Raw genomic sequence first — 22535 nt, forward strand, 5'->3', positions numbered from 1 at the left:
AAGCTGATGGTACAGACAGGGCTCTGCAGGAGTTGCAAAGAATGTATTTTTTTTCCTGCTAACCCATCCTCATAGCAACAGCCAGAAATACCCTTCAGTAACCCATACGTGTCAACAAGCTCCATTACAGCCCAGGATGTTTGCTGTAGCAGTTATTTCACAAGCCTCTGGTGGGACTGTAAATTCTGGCAGTGTCAAATACATTTCCTTTTATTACAAAACCCATTTTGAAGCCATCAGAAAGATTTCTCATTTTTAAACTAGCACTTCTATATTTAGAATATTACTTGGGTTACAGATTTATTTTTTCTTCCTGACACTGCAGAAACGGAGAAAAAGAAAAGGCAGGAGCACTAGTCCAGGAGAGCAGGAAGCTTTTCAAACACTGGAAAAGGTTTTAAGTTCTTGGAGAAGAGGACTGGACTTCACATCCTTTGGATTTGAAGGGAAGGCCTGAATCACGACATCCAGCCAAAACACAGTCCTTGATTTCACCCCTCAGTAAAATGGAAACTCTTCCTCTGGCCAGGCTCACTTGCAATGTGACTTGTGGTCCGCCCCAGAAAGCAAAGAGTCAAGGAGTTGCGTGGATGTGGGGTGAAAAACTAAAGGTCCATTAAGTACCTGGTCAGGAGAGGACCATGTACTTTCGTAACATTTCTTCCCTGCTGGAAGTACAAATATTGCCTACTGACCCTCCAGCCAAACAGAGGGAAGCAGATCACACTCACTAGGCATCTGCTCCCCCAAAGAAAGGCAGCCTTTAGAAGCTGTTTTAACATACATGTTGAAGTAGATCATGATATGAACCTTGTGAGTCAAATAAAAGATGACGAATAGTTGATGGAAGTACAGATTTCAGTTAATGTAGCAACTGAACTAATACATAAGGAGGATAAACAAGTCTCTTGTACATGCAAAGATGAACATGACTCGACCTCTAAATAAACGCTAAATCAAACTAACAAACATCACTGACAGGATAACGACTAATATCTCATGTCAAGCAAAGCACCATATAGCTCACTGTTAGGAACTTGGGAGATTTTGGTGCCTTGGAGTTCTCCCAACCCCAATGAGCTTTCTTCATCAATTCTGGATTAACTGGCTCAGTTACCTACTCAGAGTAAATGATATCCAAGCTTTTGATTTCTTGACTAAAACCTGCTTTGCAGCTAGAATTAATACCAAGGCCTACCCAAGCATCTTGGTACAAATAAGCCGGGGGAGGGTTGCATACATTAGTTCCCAGATCTTTGGATATATTCTTTTTTTTGGGGGGGAAGGCAGTGTTCCAATAGTTTCTTAAAATGATGGCAGCAGAACAGAGTGTGAAGCTGGGTGGCATGTAGCTGCCAACACATCAAGCATTTGCAATGATTCATTAGCCCAGACTTGACGAGATGTTCCTGGATTTGAAATAGCGAAAGAAGGAACTAGACATCCAACCTGCTATAGAGCTCAGCTGACTGGTACCCAAATTCCAGGCACTGGGCAAACACATGGAATAAGCAGACTCATGGTCCATCCAGCTCAGCATGCCATCTCCAACAGGAAAGCACACAAGCACAGCTACTACTTGTGCTCTGCTGCCTTGTAACCCTCCAGCATCCAGTGATTAACTAAGGGATAGAGCAACCCCAGTCCAGTTCCCAGTAGTGTCTGTTTTGTCCCTGAAATGGTCTATCTTTCCTTGAACCTACTAGTACAAACTACCTCCACAGCCCCCTGCAGCAACCAAATCCACTAACTACCTGCTTAAACTTATTTCTTTCCCTACAAACCCATATTATTGCCTTGCATGTGTTTACTTCTAACACAAGTAGGTACCCTGTCAAATGATGGAAAAGTGGTCTGCATCTTGAAGTCATACACATTAGCTGGTAGAAGAGAATAAACCAAGAGAACAGCCACTGGCAGAGCTGCACTTTAATGGCTCAGCATTTGTATTAAATCATCATCTAACTTCCCTGTCTCTTTTTTCAGTGAAAACATTAGATTTCCTATGTATTGAATCCTAATCTGTTTCTCCTATTAAACCTTGTTCCAGGCTTCCATCCTCCCCTTCCCCCAAGAAAGGGTCTTTGAAAAGTTTTTAACAAGTATCATGTACAATTCAGCCTGCTCCAGCTATTTCCAGATGGCCTCCAACATGATGGATTTATTCACTCACCATGAATTTTCTAGTAAGGAAGAAATAAATGGAAGCAAGATATGATTTCTGAAGCAGGAACCTTGCTGGTACCTCAGGAATTACAATACTTCATTTCTTCTAACAAATTCACACAGAATTGGATCCAATTCATAGAGATACCAAACACTCCCTATGACTTCACCCTTGTCTCTAACCCAAAAAGCTTTCTCATGGAAAGAGGGCAGCAGCACGAGCAGGTATTCAGACTGTTGGCACACCTTACTGGAATCTCTTGCCTAAAATCCAGCCATTAACATATGGAAGAATTGGAGCAAGCGCTTCTATTTTTATTACACACCATCTTTTCCAAGTTATTTTCCCTGTATTACAAGGTATTTGGCAAAACACACAGAAAATCATGAATTAGGAGCAAGACACATGGAACAGACCTTAGCCTTCAGTGTGATGTGATGGTACCTTCCTCTCTACAGAATCCTTGTTCAGGTTGTGTGTTGCACAGTACAATAATTCATGTAATTACATTTGAGACTTCTCTGTTCTTTGGAAAAAGGAGCTCCTGTATAGCACTATCAGGCAGCTCTTATATAAGGACAGCCTGGAAAGTCAGGAGACAGATCTGCAGGTTCTGTGTAAGACCAAAAGCCTCAGTAATGCCCATATTTTTCTGTTTTCATGACGAAAGGTTTTGTCACTTCTCCACGGACACTGCCTCCTTGGCATGTCACATACTAATTGAGATGCTACACCTGCCCGAGGCTCTGCTACCACGAATCTCTGGACCACCATGAACCACTACCAGCTATCCAAGGAGACAAGGCTGGGATCTGGAACCACAGATGCTTGACAATAGCTGCAAGCTTATCACCAAAAACGCCACACTTCTACAGCGCCTGCTCAGAGCTTTCTCCTATTTATAACAGGAGGTGCTCAGAGGTGCCTCCAATTGTACCTGTTCTATGATCCACCTTGTCTGTCTCAAGACCTCTTCCCTGGGCAGCATGCCGACAACAGCGAGGCAGTGGGTGCACTCGGACTCCTTCCCATCACACTGACAGCTCTGCCTCATTGTTTTCCCCTGTAGCCATCTGCTTCTTGTATCTTATTCTCAGACTGCTGATCTGCTGTGAAGCAGCCCACCACCTTCCTTCGTGCTCACACAGCACCTACCGGCAGCATGGGATGCTGGGTCCCAAGCAGGGATCCTAAGCATTACAGTAGAGTAAGTCATAACATGCAGAACAAATGCTGTTTATAGAGGACTTTGTTGTTGGAGCTTCCTAGATATACCGCTGGCAAAATAACATCACATTTCATAATAATTTCCCTGACGTGTGCCAACTACAGGGGAGTCCTCTTCAACCAGCACAGCTCCAAGGTACTTTGTATCAAAGTCCTAGGTCTCTATACAAAGCTGCCGAGGAAGAACAAGGTTTATATTCTGATTAATTGTTCAAGATGAAAATATGGGCTCTGACATAATGTAACAGCTATTTTGGCACAACTTTTGAGGAGCATGAGTAAGCAGCCTCTCCTAATTGATGTGCAGATCCTGGAGTGGGAAGTAACTGCATAATAGCTTCATGTTGTCTTCTGAAAGTTAACACAGATGTGAACCCTGTCAAACTAGTCCACAGTAACCAGCAGTGGCTACACACTGGAAGAATTTAATCCCGTTTCATCCATTATCTACGTTTTCTGTCTCCCATGGAAAACGGATTAACACAAGATGACTTGGACGTTACAGCTGAAGTTAACACAAGTGATTCCAGGTTTCAGTGGTGGCCAATCAAAACACCTTGACTTAAAAACTTACCATTCAGCAGCTAAGCAGTGAGAGCAGCCATGTGTGCTGTTAGACTACAGCCCATGTGTGCTAAAACAGCTTAGCTTAGTCTACAGTCAAAGAGGCTAGCGTTAACCTGCATTACATCATATTTGCTATGAACCAGGACTTTGCACACAGATAACTACTGCAGGATAGCTGACACCAGTAAATTATTACACAGAATTAACTAAGCTATGCTTGAGCCGTAAGGTGACGAGCTCAGTGAGCCATATTTGGGATGTGGCTCCTATGGAGTAAGCATAAAGCTCAAGAGTGCTGGCAGGTTACCAGACCACTGGCATTACTGCTCATTCATTTAAGAGATTCAGTATGTCAAGAATCAGTCCTATGAAGTCATCAAACTGGACTCACTAGTAAAGATGTCACTGGCTGTAAGCATGGTACTTGTCACACTTTCGACTGGAATGTTGTTTGTAAGACAGCAAAATTCAGCTGCAGACAGAAAACCAACCACAGGTCAGCAACCATACAACTCACACATTACTTTTACCACGTTTTTATTAGGTCTGCAGCATGATTTGATGCTTCATCTAATACTCAGCATAACTGCAAGCTGCTACAGAAGGAGGAGTCCTGCCTTCCCACAGTCTGGTTCTCAACCCTGCCCTGGCTTGAGCCTTGTGCTACGGTCACACAGTTACAAGTCAGTTCAGCAAGCCAATGCATGTGTGGTCCTTTCCCACTGACTCAGCGAGATAAACCAACCCTCCCTGCAGCCATTTAGCAGCCAGCTCCTTCCCTGGGTGCAGGACTGGGGCTCAAGGCAGAGATGGGCATGGCTGTACCTTGCAGCAACAGCCCAAACCCCACCCCGCACAGTGCATAGTCCCTCTGCTGGCATTCAGAAGATGAACTTTTACCTCACATTACAGCCTTGGAACTAAAGGAGTGAAGTAATTGGTTAGAGGTTGTTTTTCCCCTTAATTCACTCCAATGATAGAAAAGACAAAGCCTTTGATTACACGTATCTAAGCTATAGAGGTGGCGGGTTGAACACTGAGCCTCCTGCATCTTCACCTCTGAAGTCTCCTGTAGTAGACAATACCAGAGAACTGGTAGAAGTGCGCTTTAACATTAGAATGCACGTGACAGGGCAAAAGCATGACAGTACTGCTCTGCAAATGCCTTTGTCATGTTCTGAATCGGTGCTTTTACATAGTTCCCAATTCCCAGACTGAAAGAGATGCCTAAACAACACTTTGTGCATGCAGTGTTCAGTAGAAAAGCTGAAAGCTGCCCCTTACCCCTGCAGCCACACAAAACCCCTGGGCAGCAGAAACTGGTGCACTTTTCTGGCCTGTTTGAAGGCCTGTACCTTCTGTCCAAAGGCATATCAGCCCATATGAATTGCTGTAATGCTAGCAGTCAGTTCAGTTCTGAAACTCATGAGACTCAGCAGCTGACATGTACTCCATTCATACATGCAATAAGCCTGACACTTCTGGGGAAAATTAAACCCATTTCCCCTTGCACAGCAGCTCCACTCTTACAGACGGGAGCAGCAGCACACAGCTATACGTCAATGACAAACAGTCCTCTCGCCAGAAAAGCCAGGGACTACTTTTCTTTGTAACAGTAATAGCTGTGGTAGGATGTAAAACGGGTACGAAGAAGCATGAAGAAAGCTACCAAAGATAGCACAATGGCCAGGCCAAGTTTTGTGAAGCAGTTCTGCTGTCTATAGATGTAATTCTCCTTCCACTCACCATCCTCCTGTGCCTCTCCAATAAATTCAGCAGAACATGATGGAGTTTGGGTTGAGTCTTCAGTTACAACAGAGAAGGGGATCTCAACTATTAGTTCTTATCACCCAGATGAACCCAGGGTCCCTCTATCTTTATATACTTTCCTCACAGCCTCTCTAAACATCTCACAGCTTGTGTTGCACTGTCACAATGTCCAGATTTCAGAAGAAGCTGCACAATAAACCTAAGTGCAATAAAAATTCCATGTGCAACAACAGAAATCCAAACTCCATTACTAATTTCCAGAACATTCCTTAACTGAGCAATGCAGAGGTGAGGCAGTACCTCAGAACTCCCTGTAAACTGCATATAATCTAATTTCTGCACTACCCTGTTTCAGTCTCTCATTACTGAGTATCTTTCATGTTTTAATTCACATGACATTAGATTTGCTGCACTAAACAAGCACCTTCTGAACTCCAGAATAAAATGGAGGTTAATTACTAAACCAGATTTTTAAGTGAGAGTGAAACTCTATTAATGCCTAAAGCAATGCTAGGCTTGACAACTTAATTGAAGTTAAGCACTGCAGAGTTAAACTGCCCCAACAGCTTTATTTAAGCAGCAGCTCTCACAGTGAGACCTCCCAGGGTCCCACATTTTACCCAGAGGACAAGAGAACAGGGCTTCTCCTGCTCCTGAATCTGGCATCTACAGTGAGATAATCCAGTAGCATTTCAAAATGGGCCTTTGCAAGCAGATGTACAGACCTCTTTCCCCAACCTGCTTCTCCTCATTTGCCCTGTACATACCACTAAGTGAAGGCAAAGAAAAGCAATGGGGCAAAAAACTCTCACTGCACGTAGTACAGGTAGAGGCAAGTCTTACCAACATTCAGCACTCACATGGTATTAATTTTGTCACTGAGGCACCTAACAGCTAACTAAGCCGTACCTGCCTGGGAGGACAGGTATTGCTGCACGCTGTTTATCATCCAAAATCACTCATTTACATGAGAAAAGCCCTAAAGGACTGCACAAATGCAGACACAGTCCTCATCTATAACCTTAAAGTAAGAAGGACCATTGAGTCTACTGTGTCTCAGGTTTGTTTGGAGCTTCTAGATGGCAATAAGCAACCAAGTCTCTTTCCCAGAAAGTGCTATTCCAGGAAAGCACCCTTAACTTTCTGCCTCTTTCTCAATAGTTATGGCAAATGCAAAAGGAGCAAAGTCTGGAGCAGTAAATATAGTTTATTTTCTATTCTTGATGTTTTGTTATTGCCAGTCAACTCCAGTTACTGAAACATGTCAGAGCCTGATAGTAGAGAGAAACAAATGCAGCCTCAGAAAATACAAACTGGAGACTGTGCAGCACATGTTCATTTCTATGTCTGACACCAAGTGAATGAAGTAAGACAGCTATAGCATGACACAGCATTGGACTCTTACTTGCTACTGACAGTGTCATTAAAGGTTTGCATTTAACTGCTTTATTTTACCCAGAAGGCACCTCTGAATTAAACTTTTCCAGTAAATCCAATAAACATTTTTTTATGCTAAAGAACACATTCTCTAAGATCTCCAGTTTGCTGGACCTTAAGGCTACCAGAAGCAACCTGCAGAAAACTGATGTTTCCAGGTAGCTGCACAATGCAGGACAGCCAAGGAAAGATCAGTCCTGGCTGAAGCCTTGATTCACAATTCCATGTGATACTTCTTTAATACAGCTTGGCAGAGTGTGTTGTATGCCGTCGTGATGAGCAGAGACCCAGCTGTGGGTTACAAAAAAGCCCTTTGCGCAAGCACACTGAGGAACCGATTCTAGAATTATCCCAGAGCATGAAATGGCCAAAGTTCATGTTTACTATTTTAGAAGTAATTTTGACTTTAGTGTGTGAATTCATAGCAGGCAAGTTAGTGCTGGTGCATCAAAGAACTGGAATATTTTAGTCAACAGCCTGGTGGAATTATTATGCACGTTAAACAGTCCAGATAACATCACAAGCAATGAGCATCTGTCAAATGCTTTGCACAACCACTACCAAGGTATGGTTTTGCAGCACTGTACGCAACCTCTGCACTGAAGCTGAAGTGCTTATTTAATGTAATGTTATGCTGTGGGGTGCTTTGCATCCATTCACAACAAGGAATGACGGAGCAAAACATAGTTTGTGTCAAACAAGGTTAAATCAAGATGAAGAAAGCCTGGCAGCTTTGAACCAAGACTAAAAAAGACACAAGTTCTGCCTACCAGGTCTTTACCTATGCCCGTACCATCAACTGCTTTTGGGACAAATTGCAACAGTTTAGATAAAGACATTCCTGGCCTTACTTAGAAAAGCAAAGCTGAAGGAGTGCAACTTGGGGAGAAGGTGTGGAGCCTCCTGCATACTCCATCTACTGCGCATTGTGATAGACAAGTCAAAACAGCAGTTTAGGTATGAGCTATGTACAATTCAGAAAACCCCACAACCAAATAAAACCACACTTCTGCTGTGAAGCTCATCAAAACTGGAAGAGGTTACCAAGAGAGGCTGCAGTGTCTCTGTCTTTGGAGATACTCAAAACCCGTTGAGACATGGCTCTGAGCAATCTACTCAACATGACGAGCAATGGAGCTGGATGCATCACCTCACTGACTCTCTGATTCTATACAGCCACTGGGAAAAACTTAAGACTGCTGGAACCAACCCTATTCCAAATTTTCAGAACCGATCCACATGACACCTTGTATCAGACTAACATCACTGTGGTTGGCTTTCAGAACAATCTACCAAAAAAAACCCTACCACCCCAAAAAATTACTATGTATGCCAACGCTATTATCAGAGCATCAAAAAATAAATGGGCAGTTAAGTCTTTTGTGGGAAAAGATGAAAAGAAAACTTACTGATAGAGCTCTTCCTCTGTTAGACAGACCATACTGAAGATCTGCTCATTCTGCACCTCGCATTGAAAAGATTATGCATTTCTCTTCTCAGTGGGATTTTTTACTTTTCCAAGTAGTATTTCAACAAAAGCAGAATAAATTAAAGTCACAGTGTCAGGCTCAAAAGTACATCAGATTTAGCAGCCTGTCATATGCTGAACACTCTTCTCCCAGTCCAACAACGTATTCAAACCATACGCTGAAACTCAAGCACAAATAGATGAGCAGCACGGTTCATGTGCTTATGGTTTCCTGGAGCACTCCCGCGTTCGTTACAGCCTTAGGGCTGCAACAAGTTTAAACCTGCCAGCACAAAACCCATTGAATTATTTAGGATTCTGAAATAAAAAATACATGGAAGTGTTTTGCTGAATGAAGGCTTGATCAAGGGAGGTCTTTAAACATACGCTTAACTTCAGTTGGCATTTAAGTCTGATCTCTTTCAAAGAAGCCTCGGCACGAATGCTAGATGCTTTCTTTAGCTTGCAGCTCCCACTATGCCAAAGATTCAAAATATATTAGGGAAAAAAAAAAAGCAGCTTATGGCACGCATTTGCTCAAGAAGAATGCTTATGGAAGACCCTACCTTTCATTTTGATATTCACATTACTTTTACAACTTCAAACAAGCCCAAGTTGTTTTTAAGATTCCAGGTCATAAACCAGCACACAGGTAACTCACTTAATTTTAACTTGGATTCTCATCTTCATCTAACAGAATGCCAGGAAACAGAAAAGAGCCTGTTACCAAAAACCTCGATGAAATTCAGTTAAATCCTGCAGATGGCTTTCATTCCACAGAAAACACTAAACCAGCAGTTTGCAGGGCATAGCTTTTTCTAAATACACAAAATGAAGAGAAAACAATACACAAGTGGAAAGTGCGAATGCTGAGCCTGTTATATTTTTGTTCCAACAGAAATGCAACGCGATCCATACAATCTTGAAGTTCTAGAGCATCAGTCTTTCTGCTGCCAGGGTGCTCTGTAAGTGCCACCAAATAAAGCACACACAGTTTCTAGTGCAACCAAGTAAAGCACAGTTTCTAATGCAACCGCTTATTTTTACCTATGCTACATACAGTAAGGAGGAACTGCATTTCCGCCACATAGCCGCCATTCCCTATGGCGCTACAAGAAGCCAAACAGCACCTACTGAACAACCTATGTACTTTGGATGACTGCAAGCAGCCAAATTTAGCATTTTTCCAAAGCACAGTCTGATCCTGTAGCTCTTAAATACAGGGGAAGCTGTCTTAGAATAAATAGTGATTACAGAATTGGAATATCAAGAGCTGTGAAAGTCCTTGCCACAAAATAGAAACCCACTGAAAAGAGACAACGAGGACAGATATTGCGATTTTCTGCGCTGTGCTATTTAATAAACTCAGTGGAAGTGTATTAAATTACAGATGGGAAACACACGTCAGATAATTGTGTGACAACATTCAAATCCACCACCAGCACAATTAGAAAACTGATCAGAAAGATCAGCGAGCGATGAGCCACAGAAAAACCTCTCTGCAGTTACAGATGGATATTCATCCCTTTTACACGGCATCTCACTAACACGTTTCATAGCAACGGGGCAGGAGTTATCAGATAGCAGGGGATGAGACTGGTAACCATACAAACCAGTCCCGTCCTCCAGCTCATAGCACATTTCAATAGGAGAAAACAGGCAAGTGAGCAAACCCAGTACCTAACCAAGGAGGAGCTGCAAGAACTCACTACTTTAGATCATTAATATGTGTTTTCCTGCAGTGCTGCTGGTTTTCCACATCAGCCAATCAGGATGGCAGAGCAGAGCATCACCACAATCTGCTGAACACTGCACCATAATGATAGCATGGTCCTGGGAAAGCAAGACCTGTCCTTTTCCATGTGTCTCTCGTGCCTACCTAAAGCAGCTTCAATGTCCAGGCTGTCCAGGAGAAGCTCTGGGCATGAAAATGGTGGGATTATCAGCTGAGACTGTAACCACCATCAGAAAGAGGTGCTCCAGGTCACAGCTCACCATGAAAGCCAACTTTTCTCACCAGCCTCCTTTCACTGAGCTGGTACACAGCCAACACTTGGCACAGCAGAACAGCATTCAGGAACACAGTATCATTGGACCTGCTCCTCTGCAGGTCTATTAATAGTTTCAAGTGGAACACAAAAGGCCAAATGGTCAACAGTTTCAGAGAAGAAATCCTTAAAGATCCCACCTGAGACCCATGAACACCCTTCCCTAGACTGTGCAAGAGATCACTGCAGACCCAAAGGAGGGAAACCTTGTCCTACAGAGATAAAGTACCCCAGCACAACTCCTACAAGCACCTTCATTAGAAAGGCTAAGTGAAGGATACTTAATTGTCTCCTTTCACAACTCCTTTGGAAGGATGTTAATTACTGCCTTATCAGAGGGATCTCTCCCAGAAGGTAGGACACTGAGGTAAAGGTAGGGTGGCCGATTCCTTTGGGAAACATCAGAAAGACCACAAGACCCTCCCCAGCCCTGCAAACAGGCAGGACTAGGCCACTTGCAGCCAGCCTTCCTTTCCTTACAGGGGCAGCTCCAACACCTTTAAGACCCTCTTCACAGGCAGATCCATTTCACGCTTTTCATTACTTGACACAATTGAGAAACAAAGTCCTTGCTGGCATCTTCAGAGCTAACAGCTCTTACAGCACAGCTTGCTACAGTAAGTATCAAAAGCTGTATTAGCTGGGAACCAAATTATTACCTGCAAAATAGTTTTGCAATTAGACTGAAACTGTAAGTTATGCAACAAGCTTGTGATAGAGACATAACCTTGTTTCATCTCCTGCCTTACTCTACTCCTTAACTCACTTCTGTACAGACTCAGACTTCTCTGGATGTACCAGGAATGATTTCACATTCCTAAAATCTTAAATGCTCTTCAGAAATACGTATACTTGTCTTAATATTCACCTTTGACCAACAACTTCCTCACCAATGTATACAACTCAGAAAGGTCCTTGGCCATCAGTACCAGAGAGCCCATTCCTTCTTTTGACTTCACTGCCTGCCTGCAACCATTCAGGAATCTCTGGTTCCCATAACCCTAAAGACTTTTCCCCTTCATCCAGCAGTCTATGCCCCAAATATCACTGCTCATATGCAAGTCCCCATGTTTCATGCTGTGACCTCTACTACAGAGATTTGGGCGACTACTTTTTAGAAGAAACTGTTTCTGAAAATCGTGTAATTTCTGAGCACATTTTCCCTGCCTCCTGGTAGAACTGTTTCACTTTGTGCAAATAACTACTTCCTGAAGCAGGTGAATGCTCACTCCCTTGTGTTACACCAAGCCACTCCTGCTCATACCTGTTCAATGAAAACTACACAAGGCAAAACAGACCACCTCCTGCAAAAGAGACACCTCAAAACCCCATGGTTTATTGGTTTGGGCAGTCCAAAGCGTGGTGGACTTGGTTCCATCCCACATTTTGAGTCACAGGCAGGATAGGAACTCAAAACTTGTGTGTCCTGAGTGGATAAGGCTGGAGCAGGAGGATGTGGTACTACCTGCTCTTCCTCATCTCCATAAGAGCAGACCTGTCTCTGGCACATCACTCTGAGAAGCACTTAGCAACAGCTCACCTAGACCAGACAACTAAATCTTCAAGGGACAGCATTCGATACCAGCCTCTTACACCCAGCACTGCCTGACTCAGGCCATCCCTCAATCCACATGCCAGTTTTCACAAGCCTTCTTTGAAGCCACCTTTCCCCCATGTGTTCTGTAGGGAACCTTCACGCCTACCTCATGGCTGGGTTTGTTTTTTAATTCCACTAGGCAGCAGAACACATAGAACTGAGATGATGCAATGCTAAACCAAAGTTCCCCTTACGAATATAGCCCTAGGTGCCCAACAGGATGTGACAGGTGGACAGGCAGGCAATCTGAGCAGGAGGATGAAGTCACGAAATGAGCAGTTGCACGGCATACTACTAATCTTAAATTCCAAACTCATTATGCACAAGCCTAACAAACAAAGGGGCAGCTTAACAGATTTACAATGTGCCTCCTCCGAGGGTGGAATAATTATTTATCAGATGGTAACCTTCGTGTTACAACAGCAATAAATAAATAAATGATCCCAGCAACTCTTCTGAGACATGCCTATGTCTTCACTAGACAGACTTGACATCCGGGATGTGCCTTCAGCCTGCCTGGGCTTGGGTAGAATTGTAAATAGTTGATTCAAATAAAATAAAGCTTGCTAGACCGAGCAGAAACCCAAACAGGAGTTAATGGCATCCCAGGGGACCCACTGCAAGAGCCCCACGCCTCCCTGAACTCCTCCCAGCTTCCAATGAGCAGCCTATAAAAGCTTGTTTCCCTTTGCTCATCTGTAAGATCATTCCCTCATGTACGTATGCAAACCTCTACCATTCCAACTTCATTCTCCCAGGGTGCAACTCTTACTTATTCAAGCTGAACACCGCAAGCATTATAAAAAGGGTCTGTACCTCTGTATTCCCAGTTTGGCTTTACAGCTGCATATTACCATGCAGGGACACGTCCAGAAAAAGCATTTCCAAAGTCAGTCGTATTTTACACACACACTATCCTTCTTTATTTAGTAAAACCCAAAGAATCTTGAAATAGTAAATGTGCACAAAATGTGCTCAGCCAGGCTTTCCCACTCATATCTCAATGATCCTTTTCTATCTCTACAGTACTATTCCAACTTCCAGTTTAAAGCTTAAGAAGCACAACCCCTCTTTGCCCATATTCCCCATCTCTTGCCATCTGACAGCATCCAAAGCCTGCTCCCATCTTCCCAGCCTGAAAGAGTTCCCAGCAGTTTTAGTTCTGTTCCAAGTTTCCTATCTAGCTAGCTATTTCTCCTCCAGAAAGGATTACAGTAACTCCTATTTTCTGTATGTTTATATGTTACAACAGGATGGCTGGCAGGAAGATTAATAACAATCATCATTACTATCTCCGTTCTCTGAAGTATCCTTTATCTGGTGCATTTCAGTTGTTCCCAATTCTCCTTGTTACTTTTCTGTGGCCCCCGATCCCAACATCCCTGCCCTACTGGGTTTCTACCATTCATACAGCAGTTTGTGTGTGGTCACAAACTGCAAAGACAAGAAATGGTGTCTCAGCATCCTACGGTACAAGCAAGCTTTGGCAATACAGTATCTATTATTGGCATGATGCTTTCAGCACACTAAATGTGACAAGCTTCGAGTGCCTCAATATCTCAACATCTTTTGATGGAAAGATGGAAGTTTCGGGTACCTGGAAAGATGTTGATCACCGTTTTCACAGTGTAAAGTCCTTTTTTCCCAGAATTCATCACAAAAATTCTTTCGTGTACCAGCAGGCCAAACCAGGCACATAATCCTTTCACATAGCCAAGCAAAGCTCGCCTTTGTTGGCTTGAAAAGACACAAACCTTCCTCCTACTCCCTGCAACTTCATGGTCTCTTCCCAAGGAGTCTCATGAGACAATCTAAGAAAACCAGACCCCCAGCCACACCAGCCTCAGGTGGGCTTACACCCATTTTGTGTCAAAAGAACAGCATGAACAGAGGTGCAACGTACCTGTGAAACAAGATCCCTGGAGTTTTTGGAGCATTTAAGAAGGATGAATCCAGCTCTTCCAAGAGACAGAAACTGCCGCATCGTCTCAAATGCGACTTTCCCTTAGCTGAAATATCCCTATGAAATAGTGACTGCAGGATCGATCTCCAGATGTCTTACACCATACCTGTAGGGTTCTAGAGTAAAAGGGTCTGAAAAAGAGGTGCTTGCTCTTGATGCTCATTTCTCCAAGTGACACAGAATTCATGAACTCTACACCTGCGAATGCGTGCCTGCCTGCATTGTAAAGGAATAATCTTCATGGGAACTGATTTGAAAAAAAACTTGTTTACTGTTACAGGCTTTTAATTACAACATTAAAATACTAGCCCAAACCCTACATTAAACTTGCATTCTGTTTTACATAGCAGTATACGTAACAATCATCACAGCAAGCAGCTCTGTTGGCTCATGCTGGAAGAAGTAATTATATATCACAGCAACGCATTTTTGCCCTTCAACCTGCCAGTCCAGTCCACGCAGCAGCTGTGAGCAGCAGGTCAGTGAGGGGGGGGGGGGGGCTACAGAAGGTTTATACAGTGTTTTTTCCACTGAAGAAAGAAATAAAGCTATAAACCACCAGACCCTGGCTTGCATGCTTGGCAGAAAGCTGCTAACACAAACATTACAGCAGCCCTTGCAGCAGCGATGTTACCAGAAAAAATGAGCTTGATCCAAAGGCACTATTAGTGGCTAAAGTACCAGTTAGCAGTTGTATTGCAAGCCTTCCTTACGAAATTTCACAGGTTTTGTACTTGTCACAGTGATACCCACACCATCCTCTTTCACTTGGACACTCCTGTGTTCTCTTTGAAACGCTCTCAGCCAAAGCCCACAGACTTTGGTGACTAGGGCCTATGCAAGTCGCATGCTGAAATGCTACCCAAAGACACTGGGACAGAGCCCTTTCAGAAGGCACCCCAAAATTGCCAGTGCCCCTCCACAACAAGCATATCTGACACTGAAAACTGCATGTAACTCCTGCTGGAGGACAGGCTGACCTGTCTCAGGCTATATTACAGTCTTTGGTTCCAGTAAACACTGAAATATTTCAATCTTGACACTGAAAGAGGCATCAGCTATTTTACAGCTGTTGCCGATAAAGCAGTAGCATTGTTGTATTATAAATATGCAACAGTACTCCTTTTCCTGTGCTGCTTTTTCCCCATTAGGAAATAAAGCATAAAACCATATGCAAGCCAGTAACTGTCCTGTTACTGTTTAGCTGCTGGGATTATTAATAAAAGTAAGTAAATAAAATAAACACAGTTCTAATAGGATATGATAGCAATGCAATGGTTAACTGTCCAGCACAATCTGCCATGCCATGCTGCTTAATCATGTTGTCTTTGTTCCAGCAAAAAAGACAGTAAATTTTACCAAACAAACACGTTATAACCAATGTATTTCAAAAACTTTTTGAATCTAAAATAGAACGAGACAGACAATAATGGCCAAGAGCCTGACCAGAGTAATGGAAGTTGGACTCTCATTTTGCTCCCAATACTGAAACCAGCAGATCGTTCTCGGAAGACAATGAAGAGCCAGCACACAATTTCATTATTTAGCTGAAATTTAAACAGAAAATTACTCCTTCTGTCTCATTTGAAAGTCTTGAAGCATGTTGCTTTGGAAAGCAAACAGAAATAGGAGGACAGTATAGTTAAATGTCAGAACAGGCTTCTCCTGTACCCTTATTTCTGCAGCTGTACAGATTTCTTCCCATTAAACCTTTCATCATAGAACATGGTGAGGGGCTGGATTTGTTTATAAAACAACACATCTGCAAGTCTTTTCTGTTCTAATTTCACAGTTTTCGTCTAGATCCTGACCAAACCGTAGAGCAGGAATTAGTCCTGTTGCCTACCACAGTGCTGGGAAGGACCTCCGATACATCACCCTACATGCTAAATAAAAACATACACAGCGCAGAATAAGCTCTACAATGACTGGCTAATGACAACTGGAAGGTTCACAGCAGCCCCAAACATTCTGGTCCAGAGGCTTGTGAAATTACCTCCACTGCACACAGGGAAATGAGCAGTACCCCAGCCATTAACCAGCAGGGCTGCATTGGGTCATTTCCAGTGATTTCAAAGGCAGAAGAATGTATTGATTCAAATTATCATCTGCATTCTGTATATCGATCGTAGCCAGCTAGTGGAGCTTCCTGCTCACCAGAAAGGTATATGGATTCATCTCATGCAGAGTGCATATATACTTACACACAAGTAACAGTCAGCAGCCCAATAAATCAAAAGAAAATACATGTGCATGCTAAAAGGTGCACAGTCAGGGCAGTCAGCTCAGCCTCAAAGTACCTGTGCACTCCCTGGCCAGCTTAGCAGCTGAACAAAATCCTCCTGAGGAAAGCAGGTTGGGGAAGCAAAAAGGTGACATTCAATAGCTCATATCAAAGCAAATTCCGAACTGAATTTCATGGGCTATTTCTGTTTCCTTGCTAAATAGCAAAGGCCTACTGCAAATAACAAGAGCGAGAGTTTCACAGAAGAGAAAAGGTCAACAGAGATCTCTCACTGTGGAAAATGCTCTGCTACAGACAGGGAGCAGCACTAGCTCCCAGTGTAAAGAAATACCACTTATTGTCTCCACATGTTTATACAACAGACACTCCAACTGCAGCCTTGCCTTTTCAGTCTGTTTTCAAAAATAAAGTAGTACAAAAAGATGTGGTGAGGGTTTCCTTCCCAGGGAGGCGAATTTGAGGTGCTGAATAAACATGGGATTATTGACTCACTCACAAAAATGTTACCGGAGAGATTTCAAAGAGGCATACTTTTGGCTTAGCTCTACTCCCACTGACGTCGGTTAAGACTTTTACCATTGACTTCAGTTAGTGCAGGCCTACGTATCACTTTAAACTCTGCTATTATTACCTTTTAGTTTCAAGTATGTGATGTTCCTCTGTAACAGACGGAAAAATATTTCAGGAACTTTTTAAATCTGTTCCTCCAAGACACATTTTTATTTTTTTTTTTTTAAAACACACTGAGACATGGTTTCTGGATGCAAGCACATGTGACCTGTTCTAAATAAAGGATATTTTCCACTTCTTGCACAACTGGAACAGATATAAGCAGTAGCTTGAACAAACTGCATTGCAGAACCCAACCAGAATATAAAACACTTGAATAAGATCCATAAATAGCAGGAATACGAAAAGACTACCTCCAATACGGCACAAACTCAACGTTAAGCCTAATGTAATCAAGTTCAAATTCAATCACGCTGCAAAGTTCATTTACAAAATTAAATCTGATCATCTGCAGACTAAGGCACTTTACAAAAAGTCCTCTCTGGCTTCAGAGTAAGTACATGTTTCAGAAACGTGTGCCTCGAGTGAAATTCATACTTCCTCAAACACTGTGTATTAAAAGGGAAGTTTTAACTAAATCAAGACTTCAATGTTTAGCACAGCATCAGAAGAATGGGAAAAAGGGGGGAGGGGGCTGAAGTGCTTTACAGAGATCTTAACTATATAGATACGAGATACTAGCTGATATAAGTAAAATATTGAAGGTTTACATATAAGAAAAAGCATTTTGACACCAGGCATTATGAGAATTTTATAAAAATATCACTGCTTTAATAATGACAAACTCTACATCTCAATGCTATTGCTCATAAAGCAAGAATAAGCTTCCTCAAAAAACCAACCATCATGCAACTTAAAAGCACTTCCCAATATTTTTTTCCACTAAAAATACTTCAGCAACAGCATCATTCAGGTGCTTTTTAACCAGTATGAAAATAAGCAAGCTGGGAAAGGGCAATGGAAAATAGCACAAATACCAGTAATTAACCTGCAAGTACATGGTTTTATTAAGAGTAAGACAGTAAATTACAACAACTGACAATGATTTGCTGGCTCTTCCTAGGTCATGCACCCATCCAAAAGGACACACATTACAGAGAACCAAAAAATACAGAAAAGCCACTGAATATACAATTTCTTCTCTGCATTTGGCACACCTGGGTTAGTTCAGATTGCCCTGCGTGAAGGCAGACTGTAAAGTCTTTACTTCCAGGTACCAGTTTGATATCCAAAACATTGTTTTAGTAAGTCAAGTGATGTAAAGAATTTACATGAGCATTAAATGAATGTAACTTAAGCCTACAGTACCCTGATGACTGTGTGCAGACACATCAGGATCTTTGTTTTCTTTGGTAACAACTGATTATTTTCTTGAACTGATTGCCTGAAAATAAAACTCCATCAATTTCATTGTGCACTGCTTGCACCAGGAAAGAAACCTTATTTACTTGTTCATTACACAAACACACACAATACTTAAGTGTATGTACTTATAAATTAAGACTATTATCCTTCAGGAATACGGCAGGAGAGGAATGAAGCATGAATGTGAGGAAAAAAAAATAAATCTCATTGTCTTCCTGGCTAGTCATAAAGTCCAGTTTCCTCCCACAGTGAAAAGTGATTCTGGAGAAACCAAAGCAACCAAAACATCTTCTCAGTTTTCAAAGACAACCACAGCAGATCCCAGAGAACCCTTAAATGTAGCTAGGGCTTAGCACAAGAAGCTAACTTCTCATGAGGCTGAAGGGTTCAGAAACTGTAGTTGGAACTGATGTATTGCAGCCCCATGTACTCTCTCCATCCCTTGTGATTAAAGTTTTTTGCTGGGCTTACATTTTTCCCTGGCCTCTAGCACTCAATTGTGGCTTGGCCTAAGTTAGTATAATATTTACTGCAAAAAGCCTTTATTACTGTACCTCTTGTGGCTTTCGATTGCAGACTTGAATTATGAAATATGGATGGAGTAACTGTGAGGGCACACTGGAGAGCAGAAATCTTTAACAGAATGTAACACATTGGAAAACCAGCAACCTGGAAAGAAGTAAACAGTGTTTTACCGAGTGAAGGACAGCACTAGCAAGAGGGCTCAGCAAAACCAGGCAACAAAAAGTTTATTATTGGTTCAGAGCACTGCCATTCTTCTGTATTTCTGAGCTAGGTGGCTTTTTCCAGGTATTCACAATTTCGGCTTCTGTGAGTAAGCCAAGGATGCTTCTCACCTCTCATGGTTAAAAAAGAACAGAGACAGTCCTGAACGTTGCTAGGAAATCAGCAGTTCTCACCAGGGGAAAAAGCAAGATTGCTACTTAGACTTGTCTCTTACCACAGGTATTGCCTCCGTTTTGCTTGCTCCCCAGGCACCTTTCCAGAGCAAGGCTGCAGAGCAGACAGTAAGAAAGCAATTCCCATGGCCACAGTCCCATCGCTACACCATGCTGACCCGGTGTTATTCCACTGACTGCTGTGCAATTACTCCCAATTTACATCCACAGGAGAAAGCAGCAGGGTGATGCTGAATACTGTTGATAATCATCAGTCAGACTGGTTTCAGGCCTCAGCAAAGCTGAAGGACTACAGAAGCCCTTTTAAGATTACAATCTGCACATCATGAAGCAAACAGGTTTGTGAGCAACTTTTACCTCCTGTTATCATCAAGCTTTATCGGCCTGGCTCCAAGGACAGGTTTATAGGGACCTGGCAGGGGCCCCTGGCTCCTTTGCTTCTTCTTCTCCCACAAGACCAGGAAGACAACTGGGACTCTACCTCAGGGTAAAAGCTGTATGTGAGCTGGACAGGCTTCACGTCGAGGTTAACATGTCATTCTGCTACCTGCCAGAAAAACCATGGGCTGTTATTCCACCCTCAGGGCTCCCTCTTCTTGTACGCATGGATATGCATGGAGGGACTCAAGACAGACTGGGGCAACTTGTCACTTCTAACAAACAAGCCCTCCTGGAAACATCAGAGTAGATATTGGCCTGAGGAACACTAGAAAGCCAGGATGACTGACACGGGGGTCCCTTTAAACCCAAACAGCAGGCAGTGCTGGATCTGTGTAAGTACCGCGTAAGACCATACTGTACCAATTCAATCCCAGAATGTTTGAAGTGACAACACTTAAAAGATAAATACTCCAGCACTTCATTACAGACTACCTTTATTCACTTTCCTCCCAAAAGAAGTGAACAACACAGGGATACATTTGGGTCCCAAAGCATCAAGTCACAGGAATTAAAAGCAGTTGGAACACCTGTGCAAGGTCAAATGCAGACAGGCTATCTATGCTCCATACCCACACCAGCTGAAGGCATCGACAAACTACAGACTAGACAACCATAAAGGGACAACTCCTGCACACTAGTTAGAACCTGTAGCTGATGTAGCTACCTGATAACAGTGCACTTGTCATGATCTACTCCACGACTGCTGTACTCCACTGGCACAGGCACTGAACCCAAAGCCTCATGGGTCTCCCAGCTGCCTCCACCGCAGCTGGAACCCACCACTGCTGATGAACGGATCTTCTACATGCTGCCCCCTCTCCACATATTAGCATGGCTCCCAGCTTGAAGCATTATCCATCTGGATAATGGCAACTTCCCTGCACAACCTTGGAGGGCAGAGGAGTTCTGGCAACACTGGTTCGGCTGGCTGGCCTGTCAGGCTGTGAAAGGCTGCATATCACCATCACTATGTGCACCATTTTTCAGCATTACCAAAGGTTCAGCGGGAAGTAGGGTGCTGTGAAGAGAGGCCACAGGAGGTGGCCCCAGCTGTAACAGTGACAGAATTTTTAACATCTGGTAGTCAAAGACTTTGAATGTTTCTGAAACATTTGGAACACGAGCAAAAATTCATTCATTTACTTTGAAGTGTGTCTGACCAGTGAGTGGTACAGTCTAAGCTCATTCCAGCACAAATGTTTTTAAGTATTTACCTTTCCATTCATTTTTTGACTACATGTACAGACGCACAAAGAACATTGTTTAAAACTAAAAACCATGAACATAAAGGCAGGCTGACAGCAGACTCAATTACAAACACGCTACACCTGCAGCAATGACCTTACACGCAGGTGGGTACCGCCGAGGGGAGCGTTGTGATGAAATGGAGGGCTTGTTTCTGCCTAAGCACTTTGAATGAAAAACCAGAGGAGGGAGAAGCGCGCCACTGCTGACAAGGCCGGTACTCAAGGTGCCGGAGAGCCTTTGCTTTCTTCTTCCAGAACCAGGACGGAAAGCAAGTACCTCGCACCCCGAAAGGGACAGAAACACTCACTGCCTCCCTTCGCTTTACAGACCATATCTACGCGACGCAGCCGCTCTAGATAAGAATAAAGGGGTTTTCCCACAGCAAAAAACACCACTTCAGCAAGAAACAGACGTACCCAGGCAAAAGTTTCCAGCCCCCAAACGCCTGCGCGCACCAACCCCGCTCTCAAAGTCAGAACAAACCTCCCCAAACCACCTCACACGCCGTAAGACCTTGCAACAACTTTGCAGCGCCGCGCTGACCCCACCCGGGCGCCGCCGCACCTGCCGGGGGTGGAGGGGAAGCCGCTCACCGGGGACAGGTGCCGCCGGCGCCTTGTTCCCCCCACCCGCCTCGGCCGGACCCCCGGGCGGTTGGGGCTGCCCCGGCGCGACGGCGAGGCCCCGCACGGCCAACAATGCCCTTTACATAACGCCGGCCCGGCCCGCCTCCCGCCCGACAACGCCGCTATTATGGCAGGAAGCACTAAATGGCCGCCCCTCAGCGCCGGGGCGGAGAGGGGGGGGATCTCGGCGTTCACCGACGGCCCGCCGCGGCTCAGGGGCACGGCGTCCTCCGCCCGTCCCACCTGCTCTTGAGGGGCTGGCTCTTGAGCTCGTAGTAGGTCTTGGGCTCCTCGTGGAACTCCTCGCCCACCTCGAAGTCCGGCACGATCCCCGACTCCGCCTGCATCGTCGTCGCCGCCGCTGCGAGAGGGAGAGACGGGAGGTGACTGCCGCGCCGAGCCCAGCCGAGCCGCCCGCTCCCGCACACACACACACAGCGCCGCCGCCCGCCCCGCCTGGGACTTGTAGTCCGCCCCGGGGCCGGCCCGGCTGCCTCCGCCCGCTGCGTACTACAACTCCCGCCGGGCCACGCCGGGCAGGGGAGGGGAAGGGAAGGCCGGTGAGGAGAGGGCAGGGCCCGGCGCTGTCAGCCGGGAGCACCCGGCCCAGCCGCCACCTGCACCCCCTCCCTTCCCTCGGCCACCGGAGCGGTGACGTCACGCGGCTCTGACGTCACGTGTGACGTCACGCCCCCCCCCCGCGGCTGCACAGGGGTTGGGGTGTCTTCATCCAGCGAGGGGAGATGGAACCACAAAGGGGTTTTCATCACCCCATCGGAGCGGTCTGTCAAAGGGGCCCCTCAGTGGGTGTCCGGCAGTGTTCTGCACAGCAGCACTCGCTAACAGCTGCCCTTGTTGGGAGCTCACATCAAGCAA

General features: G+C 44.4%; 1 protein-coding gene across 3 annotated transcripts in view; it reads right to left on the minus strand.

Annotated features, from left to right (window-relative positions):
- MITF (melanocyte inducing transcription factor) overlaps window positions 1-22235 on the minus strand; it is a 98664-nt gene extending 76429 nt beyond the window's left edge. For 2 of the 3 annotated variants that reach the window (XM_061455755.1, XM_061455753.1), the window contains exon 1: window positions 21903-22234. In XM_061455755.1, coding sequence (XP_061311739.1) covers window positions 21903-22006 — 104 coding nt within the window. In that variant the 5' untranslated portion in view covers window positions 22007-22234. Of the gene's footprint in view, window positions 1-21902 lie in introns of all 3 variants that reach the window. The other variant, XM_061455751.1, reaches the window with a different exon arrangement.
- Between the last annotated feature and the right edge of the window lie 300 nt (window positions 22236-22535).

This window comes from Pezoporus flaviventris, unplaced genomic scaffold, assembly GCF_033815535.1.
Source record: "Pezoporus flaviventris isolate CSIRO_AGI_PZ_B2104156 unplaced genomic scaffold, CSIRO_AGI_Pfla_v1 ptg000021l, whole genome shotgun sequence".
Classification (NCBI taxonomy): domain Eukaryota; kingdom Metazoa; phylum Chordata; class Aves; order Psittaciformes; family Psittacidae; genus Pezoporus; species Pezoporus flaviventris.